General features: G+C 43.0%; 1 protein-coding gene across 3 annotated transcripts in view; it reads left to right on the top strand.

Annotated features, from left to right (window-relative positions):
* The window catches only part of Pin4 (peptidylprolyl cis/trans isomerase, NIMA-interacting 4), a 20,291-nt gene extending 7,389 nt beyond the window's left edge, over positions 1 to 12,902 (top strand). For all 3 annotated transcript variants that reach the window (XM_023707105.1, XM_004646781.2, XM_023707106.1), the window contains 2 exons: positions 6,703 to 6,822; positions 12,625 to 12,902. In XM_023707105.1, the coding sequence (XP_023562873.1) occupies positions 6,703 to 6,822; positions 12,625 to 12,783 (279 nt within the window). In that variant the 3' untranslated portion in view covers positions 12,784 to 12,902. The remainder of the gene's footprint in view (positions 1 to 6,702; positions 6,823 to 12,624) is intronic.
* The last annotated feature ends 6,569 nt before the right edge of the window (positions 12,903 to 19,471 follow it).

Genomic DNA, 19,471 nt, shown 5'->3' with positions numbered 1-19,471 from the left:
TCTGCTGCAGGCATTAGAGTTGAACCCTTTGTGTCACTCTGGCAAGATGTTCTGCTCCTGAATCAGCTGGGTGGGTCTTGCCTCTAGCCTCTTTGCAGAGAGTTCTGCTGAAGGGTTCCATGCTGGGCCTGCAGCCTGGGTCGAATGAGGATCCGCGGGCCCCGGTAGTCTCACTCACTCCCTGGGCCTGCGCTCTGAGTCTATTCAGGATCTCGCGGCCCCGGTCGTCTCACTCACTCTCCGGGCCTGTGCTCCGGGTCTGTTCAGGATCCCGCAGGCCCCGGGTCCAGAGTTAAATTTTTTATTGAGGCTGTTTTGTTTTAAAAATTATAGATGCTTGGGGCTGGTGAGATGGCTCAGTGGTCTAAAGCACCTATTTGGAACAAGCTTGGCAAAGCACAGGGACCACAGTTCGATTCCCCAGCACCACATGCCAGCCAGCCCCGCCCCCTGGTGGGCTGAGCTGGCCACACACACACACACACACACACACAATAAATAAATAAAGATTAACTTAAAAAAAATTATAGATGCTCATGCAGTTGTGAGAAATAATACATGTGCCTTTTACCTTGTTTCATTTGGTGGTTACATCTTACAAAATCCTAGCACAATAGTGCAATCAGAATGTTTACACTGATAGTCAAAAGACAGAACAGAACCTGTAGTCCTAGTACTTGGTAAGCCTAAGGTAGGAGGATTGCAAGGTCGAAGCCAGCCTGAGCTACTTGGCAAGACAATGTGTCAAAGATCCAAAAGGAAGAACAATATACACATCCTTTCTGTTGCCCTTTTCAAACTGGCCCCATCTCCCACCTGCCCCTAACCTCTGCACTCTTCTCAACCCATAGATGCAGTTAATCTCCATTTATATAATTGTATAATTCCAAGAATGTTAAATGAATGAAATCGTGTAGTATATAACCTTTGGGGATTGATTTCTCCACCCAGCATAATTCTCAAGTGATTGCTGTATCATTTGTTCCTTTGTACTGTTTCATGCCGTTCTGTAGTGCCACAGTATGTTAAACCACTCACCTGTTGAAGGACACCCGCATTATTTTTGGTGTTTGCAAAGGCCCCAGCAGAGGACAGATCCCAGGCCCATCCAGCTTTGAGGATGTCTGCAGCTTCCACATCTGTCATTGTTTCAGACCCAGCTTCTGTGCCCCTACCCTGCTCCTGTGGCACCAGAGGCTGTGCAGATTCAGAGACCTGTGTACTAGCCACAGCCTCCTTCCTTTCCCTCCCTGTTTTGTTTGAGCCTGCCCCGCTTCCCTACTTTCTCCCAGCCTTCATATTTGTTTGGTCTCTGCATTTCCTGTGAATTAGAAATTAGCTATAAGGGCCAGCGAAATAGCTCAGTGGACTAAGTGCTTGCTTAGGTAAGCACAGGAGCCAGGGTTCGATCCCTGGCACTGCATGCCACACCAGCCACGCCCCCAGGCACGCTGAGCCGGTGATGGAGTTCAGGTGTGGTAGCACACACCTATAATCCCAGCACTAGGGAGGCAGAAATCAGGAGGATCACTACGAGTCCAAGCTTCGTAGTGAGACCCTACACACAAAAAAATTAGCTGTAAGCCCTCATCCTTAGATTGAGTTGCCCCAACTCATTTTCCTTTTCTTTGTCTTGCTACCTCCACCTGCAGACTACAGTCAGGATCAGCCCAGTGCTCTGCTTTTTTTGCCCTGAAACCCAAGACTGTTGGGCCCTTTGGAGACCCCCATATCCTTGGGGTTTGGGGTTATTAACGCCTGGCCTCTGACTTCAGCTTGTCCCTCAGCCTGCTCAGCAGGCCTTCACCACTGCTTCAAGCTGTCCACCACCCTGCTGTGATCAGTCAGCAGAGACTTGGCAAAGTGGCTCTTAGCCTTGACTGTTTGGAGTTGAAATCATCAGTTCACCTGGAGAACTTCTAAAACTTACTAATATGGAGGCTTACACCATAAGTGAGGGTGAACCTTTTAGATATTTCAGTGATAGAAATAGCCCACTCCTGGGGCCGGGGAAATAGCTCAGTAGAATAAGCACTTACCTGGGAAGTGCAAGGTCCTGAGTTCAATCCCCAGTACTGCAAAAAAAAAAAAAAAAAGCCCACTGTGTCATTTGTGCCATATATTTGCCACTATTACCCTAGATCGACAGCATAAGTCTTTGGGAACAGGGCTTGGACCCTTGAACCTTTTTTTGTTTGTTTGTTTGTTTGTTTGTTTGTTTGTTGGTGTCTTTTGAGACAGGCTCTTGCTGTGTAGTTCATGTGCCTCAGCCTCCAAGGTGCTGGGATTACAAGCATGTGCAGCCACACCCAGCTTGGACCTTGATATCTTTTTTAGAAACTCTGGAGACAATTGAGATGTGCTTGTAGTGTTGAAAAACGCTGATCTAGTCTCCTGAGGTTGGTGAGAATGTAATGAGGTAATTCATATGAAGCACTTACTTAGTACAGTGCTTATCAAATGGTAACTGATAAGTTTTAAATATTTTTATTATTTTCACAATATTTTCCAGATAGGGTCTCACTGTATAGCCCAGGTTGACTTGGAACTCTGCTCAAACTGGCCTGGAACTCAAAATCCTGCCTCAGCCTCCTGAGTGCTGAGATTACAGGTGTGCAGTCTCGCACCTAGCCTCTCACAATATTTTCATAATATTTAAATTACCTAGTCTTTAACTGAGTAATGTGTTTATCACATTGAATAATTTATCATCCACTTAATATTTTAATAAATATTTTAGCCTGGGACTGATGGCACGCACTTGTGATCCCAGCATTCTGGAAGGCTGAGACAAAAGATTCCAAGTTCAGCCCCAGCCTAGGCAGTTTAGACCCTGTCTCATACTTTAAAAAAAAAAAAACATTTACCAGAAGTCAAGCACTTTGTGGCCTTCGGGCTCCTGTCAAACAACATGGTCACTCATGCCTCCTTACTCTCTCGCTACCTTTCTTCCTTTAAAGCTCATCTTTCAGTATTCCACATACTAGGCCTCATTGATTTTCACCCTTCTTTCCTTGCTCTGTCTTTACCCATGCCGTACTAGATCTTCCCTTTCATTCTCAAAATATGCTCAGGGATCTTTAAAGTCTATACTACTTCGATCTTTCCCCTAAGCAGAACCTTCTTTTTTTTTTTTTGAAACAAGGTCTTACTTTGTAGTTTAGGCTGGCCTGAACTCACTGTGTAGCCCAGGCTGGCCTTAACCCAGCTCTGATCTTCCTTCCTCAGCTTCCCAAGTGCAGGGATCACCGGTGTGTGCCACACCCAGCTGCCATGCGTTTTTAAAGTAAATTGGTTGGATGAGTACCCAACACTGTAGGTTACCTTTCCACTTCCTGTTCCCTCAGCCTGTGTCCTGACTCATACCCCCCAGGACCTTTATCCTGAGCTACATCTCCAACCCTTTATTTTTTGAGACAAGGCATCACTAAAGTTGCCCAGCCTAGGCTAGAACTTTCAATCTTCCTGTCACAGCCTTCCAGAGTGTTAGGATTACAGGTATGTGCCACCGTACCCAACATTTCTGAAACTCCTTTTACTAACCAATCATTGCTTTTTTTTCAATGCTGAGATTTTTTTTTTGAGATAGAATCAATGAATAGTTCAAATAGGCCTTGATCTCATTATAGCATAGTAATAACATAGGCTGTCCTTGAATTTGCCACAGTCCTCCTGCCTTAGCCTCCTGAGTGGTGGATTACAGGTGCACCACCACACCCAGCTACAATGCTCCAGGGCCTCATGCGTCCTAGACAAGGGCTCGACTGCTGAGTTAAATCCCCATGCCAGTTGTTGTTATTAAGTGTCTTGTTCTTCTTACTTGATATCTCTGCCACACTTACCCCCCTTTAGCTACTTTTTTCCCAATATTTTTAATTTTTAATTTTGTATAGCTTCAAGGTGTAGAATTTTACAGTTTTGCCATTACATGCCATCAAGTGGGCCCCCTTAGCTATTTCTATTTACTCTGTGAGACTTTCTCATGCCTTGTGTATGTGTCTGCTCATTTGCTTGTTTTTGGGGTGCTGGGGACAGAAACTGGGGCCATGTGCGTGCTAAGGCGAGCTGTACCACTGAGCTATATCCATAGCCCCGATTTTTTTCCTGTCTTGATTTCTAACACCTTTCTCTACTAGGTACTTGGCCTTTACTTTTGTTACATTTTTTGAACTTTTTGCTTTGCTTGTTGCCTAAACATTGATATTCTCCACGGTTGTCTTGAGGCTCTTCCCTCCTCCTCTCATTGTGCAGTCTCTCAGGACTAAGTGCCCCCCCCTAACATGTTCAGCTACCTCCTCTGTGCTTAGCACTCCTAACATTAGCTGTCTCTTGGCTTGCTCCAAGACACAGTTGCCAATTGGTTATCACCCTTACACACCACCCAGGTACTATATCACACTGTTCAAGCCTCAATGGTAGCTTCTTCATTGATAAGATGGCAGGTAGTAGCCCCTTTCTGTGGTCCTGAATGGCATGTGTTCTTTCCTACTGAGATGGAAGAAGGTTGCTTCTCGAGTGAGAAAGAAGAGAGGGGCAGTCTAAAAGCTTCAGCCAGGCCAAGATGAGGTCTGATGAGCCATTCTTGTCCCCCAACCAGCTGTCACTCTGCTATCCAGATTGTTTGCTGTCTCTCCCTTGGACAGAGCTGAATACATACCACAGAGGCTTGACTCTGAGCTGTATTGGACACATCTTTCCTTCGATGTATTCATACCTCCTGTATACTTCCACTAGTCAGAAAATTGTTCCTGGGGCCAAGGAGAATTTCCATCTAGTCCCACCTGCCATTTCAGTAGCCCTGAAGACATTTGTCTCTAACGTATGAGGAAGAATCTTTAGACCCTGCTCCAGCATAACACAGTGTAACACAAATAACTGTATTTTAATGAAAAATGAGAAGCCTTCTAAAATAGATACTGTGGGGCCTGGGAGATGGCTCAGTGGAATAAGCGCTTCCCTGGCAAGCACAAGGACCTGAATTCAATCCCCGGTTCCACCAAAAAAAAAAAAAAAAAAAAAAAAAAAAAGATACTGTGACAAAATCATTTGTAGGATACAGCATGTAAAACAAACAAACAAACAAAAAACTATGACTAGGGCCAGGGAGATAGCTCAGCAGCTTCAGCACCTGCCTGGTAAGTGCAAGGTCCTGAGTTTGAACCCTGGTACTGCAAAAAAAACCAACTATGACTCATGTAAGCAAGGTCATATTGAATATGTCTGTGGCATTGAGTATTCTTAATATTCAACATGTGAATGCTTTGTAAAGTGTTAAGTTAGCCAGATATGGTGGGATAGGGCTGCATTCCCAGCAATCTGGGAAGCAGAGGTAGAAAGATGGCCAGCCTGCTCAATTCAGCAATTTAGTGAAATTTTTATAAAAAGGACTAGAGCTATAACTCAGTATGAAGGTCCTATTCACTCCCCACTACCACCAAAAAAAAAAAAAACTGTTAAATTATGGGTGGCTTAGATGGGCATGGTAGCAAGAGGATTTCAGAGTTTGAGATAAGCCTGGGCAACAAAATAAATTCAAGTCCAGCCTGAACTGCATAGCAAGACCCTGTCTCAAAAAAAGACAAAATTCTAGAAAGTAAATTATAGATGGCTTTATACATTAAGCCTCTATATTCGAACTCTGATTGAATAATAGCCAGCATTTGACTATTAGCTACATTATCTCAGTCTTTACACAAACGAGGAAACATTTGGAGATTTAAAACCATCCCCTAGGTCATAATCACAGTGGAGATTGGGCGATAGGACCAACATTCATGGTGGACTCTGAGCCATGACGTGCGTGCTTTTCCTGGTACCACTGAGGTATATGGTTAGAGATGAGAACTTCCCACAGCCCAGGGCCTGTTTTGCATGTGAGATTCCTTCTTTACCCCCAGTAGTGGGGAGTGAACCTAGGCCTCTCACACGGAGGTCAGTTGCCCCAGATGGGCTATAACTTGTGGTCCTCCTGCCTCCTGAGCCTTGCAGCGTACATAAGTCCCCAGTTTATGAGTCCCATTCCAGAAGAACAGTCCTACTCGGGTTAATTTGTAAGTCTGACAACATATTATATATCTTTGATACAAATATACAATGTAAAGCATAAAGAACGCTGTATATTATCACACTGCACAGTGAGTACACAGCTAAGTGACTGTTTGCAGATATGTGAGCTACTTCCATTTGTTAACCTCTCTGAATGCTCACAGTGTGAGGTCCATTCATATATAAAAATTTGCAACTCAAATCTTTGTAGGTTGGGGACTTACTACACTGGGATTATGGGCATGTGCCATCACATCTAGCTAAATCAGGATTCTGAGATACTGTCTAGATTCAGTAAATACATTTGTGACAGTGACCCAAGTAGGCAAATTTGTAGAATTTTCAGTTGCCCCAAGCTAATGTGTGTGGGTGTTTTGGTTTTTTTTTTTCAACTGGTGAGTATAATTCATTTTTTTGTTTGTTTGTTTGTTTTTTGAGACAGGGTCTCCCTATGTAGTTCAGGCTGGCTTTGAACTCACTAAATAAGCCCAGGCTGGCCTCAAACTCACAGAAATCCTCGTGCCTCAGCCTCCCAACTTCTGGAATTACAGGTATATGCTGCCACGCCTGGCTGGTGAGATAATTCGAATTAACCGGTATACTGAGAAGAATCCTTTGAATCTCCAGGTGTTACATGAATATGTTTTTTATTTGTAGGTCCGACATATTCTGTGTGAAAAACACAGCAAGATTATGGAAGCCATGGAAAAGTTAAAGTCCGGGATGAGATTCAGTGAAGTGGCCGCACAATATAGTGAAGATAAAGCCAGGCAAGGGGTATGTTGCCCTTACCATTTAAACGTTGCTGTCCTCCACAGAGGAAACACAACAGCAGGAGTTACTTCTACGTTTTACCACTAATTTTAACTATGTCTTATTTTAAAGATCTTAAAAGTACTCTGGGAAACAGAGTCAGGAGGGTTGCAAGTTTGAGCCCAACCTGGGCAACTTTATGACTTAGCAAGTCCCTGTCTCAAAATTAAAAAAGGGCTGGGGATGTAGCTCAGGGAAAAGGCCCTGAATTTTTTTTTTCCTAAATCTTATTTGTTCCATGTTATGAGTCAGTGGGGAAAAAACGACGAGAAGACCTGATGAAGATAGCCTCAGAGGTCTCACTGAGATTAGTCTCTCTCCAAGGGAGCCCAGAGCCTGGGAAGCATCTCACTTTTATTGAGGGCTAAAGAAGGCTAAGGGGGCTGGTGAGATGGCTCAGTGGTCTAAAGCACCTACTTAGAACAAGCTAAGCTAAACAAAGCACAGGGGCCGCGGTTCAATCCCCTAGCACCACATGCCAGCCAGCCCCGCCCCCTGGTGGACTGAGCTGGCCACACACACACAATATAAATAAATAAATATTTTTTTAAAAAAAGATTAAAAAAAATAAAAAGAAGGCTAAGGAATGTGCATAATTACTTCAGTGAACACAAACTACTATCTCTATCGACTTCCACCATTTGCCTAACACTAGCTTTACACAAATGCTAGCTGATAACATCCCAAGCAAGGGATCAAAGCACAGGGCGCAGCAGGAGAAGCTGTTATCTGCAGCCTTGAATCCCAGCTTGCCGGGATTTACAAGTGAGAGACAGCAGCTCTCCCTGGGCTCTATCTATTGCTCCCTGTTCCCTTGGGACATTAGGCTTTTATTTCATATCTATATTTCTCTATTTATTTGTTTGGTACAGGGTCTTGCTACACAGTGCAAACTCATACTGATTATCCTGTGTCAGCCTCCCCAGTGCTGGGATTACAGGCACGCGCTACCATGCCCAGTTTTAGTAGCCGGCATGGTACCTGGGACCAGCACAGCATAGGGTACAGGGGATTGAACCCAGGTCCTTGTGCTTGCCAGGAAGGCTCTTAGACCACTGAGCTATCTCCCCAGCCCAAGGCCCTGAATTCAAACCTCATTGCTATAAAAAAAAAATCTCAGCTGGGCATGGTGGCACACACCTGTAATCTCAGTACTTGTGAAACTGAGACAGGATTGCCATGAATTTAAGGCCAGCCTGAACTACATAGTGAGTCTCTGTCTCAACCTGTCCCCCAAATCTTAAAAGTAAAAATATCCAACTCATAGGACTAGAGATACAGCTCAGTGGTAGTGCCTAGCACATGCAAGGCTTTGGGTTCTAGCCTCTTCCTCCACCCCTCCAACCTCCCCCACCCCACTCCCCCACCCCCCCACCCCCCCACCAAGGAAAGAAAGAAAAGGAAGTCCAAGCTGTTACCACCTGATCTCTGTGCTGACCGCCCCTCTGGGGGGAGGCATGGGATGCTAAGCCCACTGGGAAAAGCAAGGAAAAGTCAGGGTTGAGCCCCACCCCCTGCCAGTGCCCGCCATGCCTGAAGAAACGATAGCGGCTCAGCTCTGAGTAAGCACAGTGTGTGTGCTCAACTTGCCCTTGTCTCTGATGAACAGTAACTTATGCTGGATATTTCCCAAGTATGGTGAAGTTGTGAGGGTTACTAGAATGAGGTAAAGATACAGGAAGAGTAAAGGGGTTGCATTTATTTTTTTGGGTAGAGACTACATAAAACTTCACCAGAACCATAAAAAGCAAACGTTTGTTGAGTGACAAAGCAAGCATTAGTATTGACAATGCAAGAGCAGCTGAATTCATCTGAGGACAGAACTACTTTGATAAATCTAAGTGTTACGAATATGGGAAAAGTGGACATTTAAGTTATGTGTATGCAAAAAGTATGCTTGGAGAACGTGAGCCTCCAGAGAAGAAAGAAAAGAAGAGAAAGGAAATCACTGAAGCAGAAGAATTTGAACAAGTAGGAGAAAGTGACATGAAGGGAAGGACCCTGCTCTTGACAGTCTCAGTGAGACCATCGCAGACCAACAAGCCAAGATAGAAGAGCAAAACAAATGGCCACAGCGCAGGGGCCCCTCACCCTCAGGAGATTTGAGGCACCCAACCAAGGATAAAGAACACGTGCTTCTCTAATGAGGAAGAATTTAATGATTAGAGTTGTAGCATGCAAATATCAGTAAAATAAAGATCTACAGTATAAATTCTAATTATTCCCTTAGAGAACACTCATACCAAATAGTTTTTTTAAACTATAAAATAGTACACAGTGTCGGGCATGGTAGTGCATGTACTTGGGAGGCTGAGGCAGGAGGACTGCTGTGAGTTAGAGGCCAGCCCAACCTGCATAGTGAAATCTTGTCTCGAAAAGACCCCCCTCAAAAAAAATGAAAGATGAAAAATTATTTTTTGCTCAGTGGAATAAGCGCTTCCCTGGCAAGTGCAAGGGCCTGAGTTCAATCCCCAGTTCTGCCAAAAAAAAAAGAAAAATATTTTTTAAGTTATATATTAAGCTAGGTGTGATGACACACTCATAATCCTAGCACTGGAAGGCTGAGGCAAGAGAACTGCAAGTTCAAGCCCAGCCTGGACAACTTAATGGTTTAGCTAGAACCTGTTTCAAAATTTAAAACAAAAAACATTACATCAAGGACATAGCTCAGTGTTAAAGCCTGAGTTCATTTCCCAGTACAACAAAAAATTTTGTTTCTACCTTGCCTTGGCATAATACAGACTTAACATATCTAATCTAAAAATCCAAAAAGCTCTGAAGCCCAAAACGTTGAGTACCCATTTGATGCCTCAAGTGGAAAATTCCATACTATGCAACAATTCATGCATATTATGAAAATTGTATCAAATAGTCTTCAGGTTATATACATAGGTATATATGCAACATAAATGGATCTCATGTTTAGACAGGTTTAGACAAAATATCACACCACGTACATGTACATATCCCCAAATTCAAAATACTTCAGGTCCCAATTTTTTGTTTTAGTTTTTGTTGTTGTTGTTTGAGACAGGGTCTTGCTATGTAGTTCAGGCTGGCCTTGAGCTCACTGTGCAGCCCAGGCTGGCCTCAAATACTTGGCTGGTCCCAAGTATTTTGGATAAGAGATACTCTACTTATATTAAAAACTAACATTAAAAAAAAACAAACTAACATTTATTAGTAATAATCAATCTTGAAAATAACATTGTGGGCTGGCCAGATAGCTCAGTGGACTAAAGCACTTAGGCAGAACACAGTGGCTGGGGGGCGTCTTGCTGGCCCCACCCCCAGGGCTTGCTGAGATGGCATGTGCCTATAATCCCAGCACTTGGGAGGCTGAAAACAGGAGAATCACTACGAGTCTGATCTATGTAGTGAGACTCTGTAGACCCTGTACTAAACACATTAAAAAAAAAACTACAAGAAAATAACATTGTAATAAAAACAAAACAATTATGCTGGGGCTGGTGAGATGGCTCAGTGGTCTAAAGCACCTACTTAGAACAAGCTTGGCAAATCACAGGGATCGCAGTTCAATCCCCCAGCACCACATGCCAGCCAGCCCTGCCCCCTGGTGGAACTGGCCACACACACACACACACACACACACACACACACACACACACAAAATTTTAAATCCTGTTTTTTAAAAAAAAAAAACAATTATGCTGTTGTAATCCTATACAAAGGTAGGTATTAAAATGATTTATTTGAAAACTTTAAATGGTTTAGTCATGTCTCATTTGTTTATAAGTACTTTTGAAATTAATCTTTAAAACAGAAGCTTTATAAAAACTGAAAAATTAAATGGTTTATTAGTAGTACTATCAATAATCTTTTTAGGGGCTGGAGCTATAGCTCATCGACATAAACGCCTGCCTGCCTGGCAAGCACAAGGTCCTGAGTTCAATCTCCAGTACTGTCTTAGTTACTCTTCTCTCATTGCTGGGACAAATACCTGACACCCAAAAGGAAGGAAGAAAAAGTTTATTTAGCTCACGGTTCCTGGAGGTTTCAGTCTATACTCAGCTGGCTCCAAGGCAGAGCGGCACACGGCAGAGGGCAAGCTTTCATGGTGGCGGCAAAGAGCAAGAGTGCAAAAAGGAGAGGTAGCAGCAGCTGGCAGCTGAAGCAGCTGGCTTCTTCTCCCACCTTACATTGTAATGCAGATTACCTGCCGGGCAGGTGCAGCATCCACACCCACAGTACTCAACCACAAACTCCAGAAACCACCCCAAGACTGCAAGAGGCTTTGGGGGACACCTAGACACAAACCATAACAAGTACCAAAAAATAGTAATACTTTTAAAGAGATGTTTTCTTTAGATATGGGTATGTCATCATCTTCTTTTAGCTTTATCTCATCCTGGATGTATATGTTATACTTTTTTTTTTTTTCTCGGTACTGGGGATTGATCTCAGGACCCTGCACTTGCCAGGCAAGCACTTATTATACTGAGCTATCTCCCAGCCCTGTATATAAGTTATAAATATCTATAAAATAGCCAGGTATGGTGGCACATACCTATAATCCCAGCACTAGGCGGGGAGGTTGAGGCAGGAGCATGCCATGAATTCCAGGCCAGCTTGGGCCACATCAAGTCCAGCCTTAATTAAAGAGCAAAACTTGGGCTGGCAAGATAGCTCAGCGGCCTAAGTGCCTGCTTAGGCAAGCGCAGGGACCGGGGTTCAATCCCCAGCATCACATGCCGTGCCAGCCCCACCCCTGGCCATGCCGAGCCAGCCACTGAGACCCAGTGTGGTGGCACATGCCTGTAATCCCAGCACTAGGGAGGCTGAAAACAGGATTGCTGCGAGTCCAAGCTGCATAGTGAGACCCTGTACCAAATACATTTTTTTTAAAAAAGAGCAAAACTTGTGTCTAAAAACCAAAACAGGGGCTGGTGAGATGGCTCGGTGGTCTAGAGCACCTACTTGGACTTAGAACAAGCTTAGCAAAGCACAGGGACCGCGGTTCAATCCCCCAGCACCACATGCCAGCCAGCCCCGCCCCCTGGTGGGCTGAGCTGGCCACGCACGCGCACACACACACATAAATAAATAAAATTAAAATAAATAAATAAATAAAAATAAATAAAAACCAAAACAGAAAAAAATCCATAAAATATAAAGTAGCTCTTTTTAAAAAAAAAAAGGCTTATAATGAAATGCTGCATATACCTGTCTGCTTTGCCTGTAATAGCAAATTCTGTTCCTCAAACTACTGCATATATCTCCTGCAATAAAATGCATATATTTCTGTCAGTTCATAAAAGGACAGTGGATTTTCCAGCCCATCAAACTCTCCCTTTACTTTCCTCCTTCTCCCCAATGTGGTTACGTTACACTTTGGATTTAATCCCTATTCCGTTTCAGTTTTTATAAAAGATCATGTAAGTGCTTTTTATGGATTCATTATCTTTCTTTATATTCATGAATAAATCTTCCTGAACTTCTGTAGTTGCTTATAAAAAAGAAAAAAATATCCAGCATGTAAATAGTTGAGTGAGTTCCCTGTGTGTAAATTGAGGTGTGGCCAGACTTCACAGCTGAGCACCAAATCCAGCCAAGTCCAGGTTGGGGAGTGCTGTGGAATCAGGGTGAGGCTTCTTCCACCCACTTTGCCTGTGCTCAGCCAGTTCCTGCCTGGCCCGAGGGAATACTGCAGTAACCTCAGTGTTCATGGTGGGAAGTTCTCTCAAGCTGCAGAAGATCTCTCCTTTCCAGGGCCACTTTTAATCACATATTTTTGTGGTTTTTCAGGGTGACTTGGGTTGGATGACCAGAGGCTCCATGGTAGGACCATTTCAAGAAGCAGCATTTGCCTTGCCTGTGAGTGGAATGGATAAGCCTGTGTTTACAGACCCACCAATTAAGACAAAGTTTGGATATCATATTATTATGGTTGAAGGGAGAAAATAAAATTATGTGAAAGATAAGATTGTATACAATTTATTTACCTTAAAGGTATTTAATAGTCCTTGTATTTTGCGAACTGTCAGTGTGGATTTGTAAGTGTAAAATAGGGGTGGGTGAAGACAACACTATATTACAACAAATACTGGGAAATTCGTATTACTTTGTTAAGTGAAATTCTGTATCACTTTTAATTTGTACTCTTTAAAAAATAAAATAAAACAGGGTGGGTATAGGTTAGTTGATGCTATAGCCGGGGTTTTGTCCATAGTTTTCAAAGATAAGTCAAGCGGACCCTTGTTAACCTGTATTCCCATTCTTCCCAGAGTGACTTTTAATGCTTAATACATCTCATAAGTTAATTGAGAAACCATCTTTAGTGAAGCCAAATCTCAGCTCACACTATTCGTGTTCCTGAAAGTATTGAGACAAGGTCTCACTGTGTAGCCCAGGCTGACCTTGAACTCACAGCAATCCTGCCTCATCTTCCTGAGTGCTGGGACCACATCCAGCTTGGGCACCACATTGACAAACTGGTATATGACAGTCATAAAGTAATTTCCTAAACAATACTGTTAAACGTTAGATCAGATCTGCTAGGACACGTACCATTCGCTCTATTTTCTTTAACATAGAAGTACATGGCACATAATAGCCATTTAGCACTAACTTCTTATTGAATTGTTTTGTTTTCTGGGACTGGGGATTAAACCCAGGGCCTTCACACTGAGCTACATTCCTACCCCTTTTTACTTTTTGAGATGAGTCAGTGAATTGTTCAGGCTGGACTTGAACTTATGATCCTTCTGCCTCAGCCTCTAAGTTACTTTCTTGTCGCTGAGACACAATACCAACTCTCATAACTCTAAGGAGAAAGGGTTATTTCTGCCTCAGAGTTTAGAGAGGTTTCAGTCCATATTCAACTGGTTCCAAGGCAGGGCAGCACAGCAGAAAGATGTGCCAGAGCGGGGACGGTTCACGACATGATGGCAGGAAGCAAGTAGAGCTGTACTCTTCCAGGCCACACCCCAGCGGCCTACCTTCTTCACCAAGCTTCACCTGCCAACATGGTATGTAGCTATAAACTCATCAGTGCTGGGCCTCGTAGTGCACATGTGTAATCCTACCACGCAGGAGGCTGAGGCAGGAGGATCACAATAAAGGCTAATGTAGGATACAAGTCAGCCTGGGCTACATAGTTACTGTAAGGCCAGTCTGAATTACATAGTGAAACTATGTCTCAAGCCCCTGTAGGGTTGGGGATGTTGCTCAGCAGTGCAGCACCTGCCTGGCAAGCACAAGGTCCCGAGTTCAATTCCTGGTCCCCCAGAAAAGCCCCTATAACTCCGTGATAGTGAACCTTTTAGAGCTTTGCGCGATAAGTGTCCACTGTGGCCCGCATGCTAAGTTCACCACCACTGATGAGTATCAAGCCCCCACAATCCAGTCGCCTCCCAGAAGCCCTGCCTATGGTCATGAAGCTTTGGAGGGCCATCTAAGGGACTTCAGGACTGCACAGGTTACAGGTATGTACCACTGTGCCTGGCAAGGCCTTTCTTTGTAGAAATCTTGGTGAGGAAGAGGTTCTTCCACAGGTACTAGCTTAAACAGCCTTTCACCAAGTGTTGGCTCTACAAACGTCAGTGTGAAAATACCCCTTCGTCAACACTCTGAAATAGGAAGAAAACATTCAAGTGGGGAGTGGGAGGGGGAAAGAAAGGAAAAGAGGGGAAAAGAAAAGAGGAAAGAAAAATGGAAACAAGGATTTTAGAAATGAGGGCGGTATCTGTGGTGTATCTTTATAAATTTTAAAATGGCACACACCTGTATCCCAGCACTTGGGAGATAAAGCAAGAGGAGCACTTGAGTTGGAGGCGAGCCTGGACAACGTAGTGAGTTCAAGGCCAGCCTGAGGTACATAGTGATCAAAAAACAAAGCTGCTTCAGAAATAAATCTGCTGGGCTAGTGATATAGTTCAGGGGCATAGCACCTGCTTGGCAAGTGTGAGATGCTGAATTCAATTCCTAGTACCCAAAAAGAAAGAAAAAAAAATGTGTCAATGTAATTATGGGATCTTTTTTTTTTTTTTTTTTTTGAAACAGGTAATTGCTATGTAATTCTGGCTGGACTTGAACTATGTAGTTCAGGATGGTCTCAAACTCACAGTGATCCTCCTGCCTTAGCCTTCCAAGTGCTGGGATTAGAGGTATATGCTATTATGCCCAGCAATTAGGGAATTTTTTTTTGTATGTATGTATTTGGTACAGGGTCTCACTTTGCAGTTCTGACTCATAGTGATCCTCCTGTTTGCAGCCTCCCCAGCACTGGGATTACAGGTGTGCACCACCACGCCCAGCTTGGTTTGTGCTGGACTCTGAGTAACAACTTTAAAGATAAGAATACACAGCTTAGGGATGCAGAGATAGGTCAGGAAGGACCTGGGTTCCATCCCTGGTACCTCATGCCGTGCCGGCCACTGAAACTGGGCATAGTGGTGCATGCCTGTAATCCTAGCACTGGGGATGCTGAAACAGAAGGATTCCCGGTACTGCCAAAAAAATACAAAATAAAAAAATGAAACAGAAGGATCACTGAGTCCACACTGCATAGTGAGACCCTGTACCAAATACATAAATTAAAAATAAATTATTATTTGACTATAAAATTTTGTTGTAATTTTTCACAAAATATTCTTAGCTTAACAATTTATTTGTATTCTTACATGTGATTTACACATAAAAACTTTAAATTTTGATAATACAAAGTCCACATATGGCTTAGGTTGATATGTATGTTTTCAGGTATATATCATCCTCCAAAAGTTCTACTTAAATTGGCTTAGCAATAGACACTTGCGATATTAGCTCAAATGCTTATGGTTCACAAAGCTTAACAGTAGACTTATTTAAATCAGTTGGTAAGAGTAGTTTTTGAAGTTGGTGGCATGTTTCCATCCAAGTTGTTAGCCAACCAAAATGGTATCAAAAGTTGGTTTTAGGGCTGATGAGATGGCTCAGTGGTCTAAAGTACCTACTTAGAACAAGCTTCGCAACGCACAGGGACCACAGTTCAATCCCCCAGCACCACATGCCAGCCAGCCCTGCCCCCTGGTGGGCAGAGCTGGCCACACACACAAATAAATAAATAAATATTTTTTAAAAAATCATAGGAACCAGAGTTTTTGGAAACCATTTCCCCAGGGAGACTTTCTGGCCCTGGGACAGTCTCTGAAAACTCATAAATTAAAAAAAAAAGTTGGTTTTATAAATACAATGCCTATTTGTGTCTATATACAATCACTTCAAAGTTTTCCTTGGTTAAAATATACATAGCTTAAATGGTATTAACTATTACAATTTGTTTCTTATAAGTCATCTAAGATAACTGTCAAGTAAGTGGGAAAATTAAATTTAAAAAGATAAATGGGGACACCTTGGGGTTAAAAATATTATGACATGAGACTCCCGTCTGGATAAAAGAGCAACTGTCTGAACCAGTTTGTTCAGCTTTGTCCACAGATGAAACTTTCTGGGTTTTCCTCACAAACTTTTACAGTGTCACACCCCAATAAGTACTATTAAATATATTATTGCAATATATTTAAGTTGGACATGATGAAAAGATTAAATTCTTCATGTCTAAAAAATTAAGGCTTTAAGATATTAAGATGCGGGGCTGGTGAGATGGCTCAGTGGTCTAAAGCACCTATTTAGAACAAGCTTAGCAAAGCACAGGGACTGCGGTTCAATCCCCCAGCACATGCCAGCCAGCCCCGCCCCCTGGTGGGCTGAGCTGGCCACACACACACACACACACACACACACACACAAATAAAATAAAAAGATATTAAGATGCTCTTTGGTAAACTTATAAAACTAGATTTATTTTTTTTTACCTTTTTTTTTTTGGGGGGGGCAGCTCAGCCCACCAGGGGGCGCAGCTAGCTGGCATGTGGTACTGGGGGATCGAACCGTGGTCCCTGTGCTTTGCCAAGCTTGTTCCAAGTAGGTGCTTTAGACCACTGAGCCATCTCTCCAGCCCCCCAAAACTAGATTTAAAGCAAGGATCCTGTATTTAGTTTTTTATATTTTCTGTTAAAAGATTATATAGCTCCCCCCCACCCCAGTACTGGGGATTGAACTCAGGACCTTGCACTTGCCAGGCAAGCACTTATTCTACTGAGCTATCTCCCCGGGCCCAAAAGATAATATACATAACTTAAAAGGTGTTAACATTTGGTTACTGAAGTTGACTTTTTTTGGGGGGTGGGGTGGAACCGGGGATTGAACTCAGGCCCTTGTGCTTGCCAGGGAAGTGCTTAGTCTACTGAGCTATCTCCCCAACCCCCTGAAGTTGACTTTTAACCAGGTGTGATGGTGCCTGCCTGTAATTTCAACACTCAGGAGGCTGAGGCAGAAGGATCACTGAGTTCAAGGTCAGCCTGGGCTACATAGTGAGTTCATGGCCAGGCTGAACTAGAGAGTGAGACACTGTCTCTAAAAAAACAAAAATTGGGCTGCAGAGCACAAGGTCCCAAGTTCTATCCCTGGTCTGGCACCCACAGCCATGCCCTAAATTGACTTTTAAAAGTTAAATCAATTGGGGGGCCGGGAAGATGGCTCAGTAGAATAAGCGCTTGCCTGGCAAGCACAAGGGTCTGAGTTCAATCCCCGGTCCTGCCCAAAAAAAGTTAAATCAATGCTGAGCATGGTGATGCATGCCTGTAATCCCAGTACTTGGAAGGCAGGAGGATCCCTCTAAGTTTGAGGCTACCCTGCACTATATAGTGAGACCCTGTCTCAAAATAAAAAAGTTAAATGTTGCCTTATAACATATTTTCAGTAATCAGTTTGGAAAGAGTAAAGACCTATTGTCTTAGGTTATAACATATATATCTAATAATGATATGCTATAAGATTTAAACTTACATTTATACAGTTAAAACTACCTGTTTAATATATACAAAATAATAATGGGTGTTCTCTTCTATACATTATGCATCTAGTCTTTAACATATAAAATGACCAAAACTTAACATCTCCAAGTTGGTTCGTAACATTTAAAACTTGACCTATATCTACTCACCTTGATTAAATAAATATCTCATTACTGTATAAATGAGAGACTTGTATACTGGGTAATAAATCTATTCATGGTGGTCAGTAGCGCTGTTTCCAAAATTTGGAAGACCTCTAAAGATGTTCCTTAGGGACCAGGGAGATGGCTCAGTAGGATAAGCGCTTGACTGGCAAATGCAAGGATCTGAGTTCAATCCCCGGTTCCCCCAAAAAAGAAAAAAAAAAAAAAAAAGTAAAGATGTTCCTTAATTCTTATCAGTGCAATTACAGCTTATAAACCTGTTTATTTATTTATTTTAGTACTGGGAATTTAACTCAGGACCTTGCGCTTTCCAGGCAGGCGCTGTGCTGCTGAATATCACCAGCCCAAATCTGTTTCTGAAAGAATTTAAATTCTACCTTAAGTGTAGGAACTAAGGAAATATGTACAAAAATTTCTAAATATCTCTGATACTAATTTTTGCTAACCTCACGAAGTATTATGTTTCCCAAGTATACAGGCCTTCAAAGATACAAAAGCTGAAAAGCATCTTAGTATACTGGTAACTTTCTAACTAGTTTTGGGTGAAAAAAACTTCTCAAATTGTTATATGATTGTGTTATAACAGTATGTAATTTGTAGTTGCTAAGTGCCATCTCCAGACTTTTTAACCCTTCTGTGGAACCCTTATATATGGCACAGGCTCCTAGATATAAAGAACTTTGGGTTCAATTTTTGAGTCAACTTCACTATTGTGTTCAACTCCTTTTTCCTGCCTTCCTATTTGGTTAATAAAGATTAAAGTAGCACGGTTTGAGAAACAAGGATGCTTGCTCTGGATCCATACAGCAGATCTCTGTAGCTCACAGAGATGCCTAGGCTGGTCTTAACAAAATGTGAATCAGGCTGCGCCCTGTTCTGTCTGAGGTGGGCTGCACAGGCGGTGTGATCACAAGATGAGTGGTGTGACTCACACGGGCACCCTAAACAAAGTTCCATCCCAGGTCCTGCATGCCGCACCGGGAAAAAAATAAAAAGAACGGAACGAAAAATATAGAAACAAAGCTTGTGTAAATGGGGAGGGGGAAGGTTGAAGGGAGGCTAGGGCACATAGTGCAATATGGGCCGGGGGTGTAGCTCAGCAGCACAGCGCCTAACTAGCAAGTATGCTGGTCCTGAGTTTGATTCCCAGTACCAAAAAACAGGTATAGTATTTGCATATTACCTATGTGGCTCCCCCTGTACACTTTTTTTAAAAGGAAATTTTATTCTATTTTTTTGCGGCCAGCTTAGTCCACCCTAAGTCATGCCTAAGCATGTGCTTTAGACTGCTGAGCTTGGCTGGGGAGATGACTCAGTAGAATAAGTGCTTGCCTGGCAAGTGCAAGGGCCCGAGTTCAATCCCTGGTTCCAGGGGGAAAAAAAGATCAATAGACCGCTGAGCTATCCTGCTGCCACCCCCTCATATACTTTATTTTTTATTTTTAAATTTTATTTATTTGTGTATGTGTGTGTGGCCAGCTCAGCCCACCAGGGGGCGGGTTGGCTGGCATGTGGTGCTGGGGGATTGAACCGCGGTCCCTGTGCTTTGCTAAGCTTGTTCTAAGTAGGTGCTTTAGACCACTGAGCCATCTC

The sequence above is a fragment of the Octodon degus genome, unplaced genomic scaffold (assembly GCF_000260255.1).
Source record: "Octodon degus isolate 3935 unplaced genomic scaffold, OctDeg1.0 scaffold00280, whole genome shotgun sequence".
Taxonomy (NCBI): domain Eukaryota; kingdom Metazoa; phylum Chordata; class Mammalia; order Rodentia; family Octodontidae; genus Octodon; species Octodon degus.
Note: the sequence above shows the minus strand (reverse complement) of the source record. Positions and strands in the feature narration are given on the sequence as shown.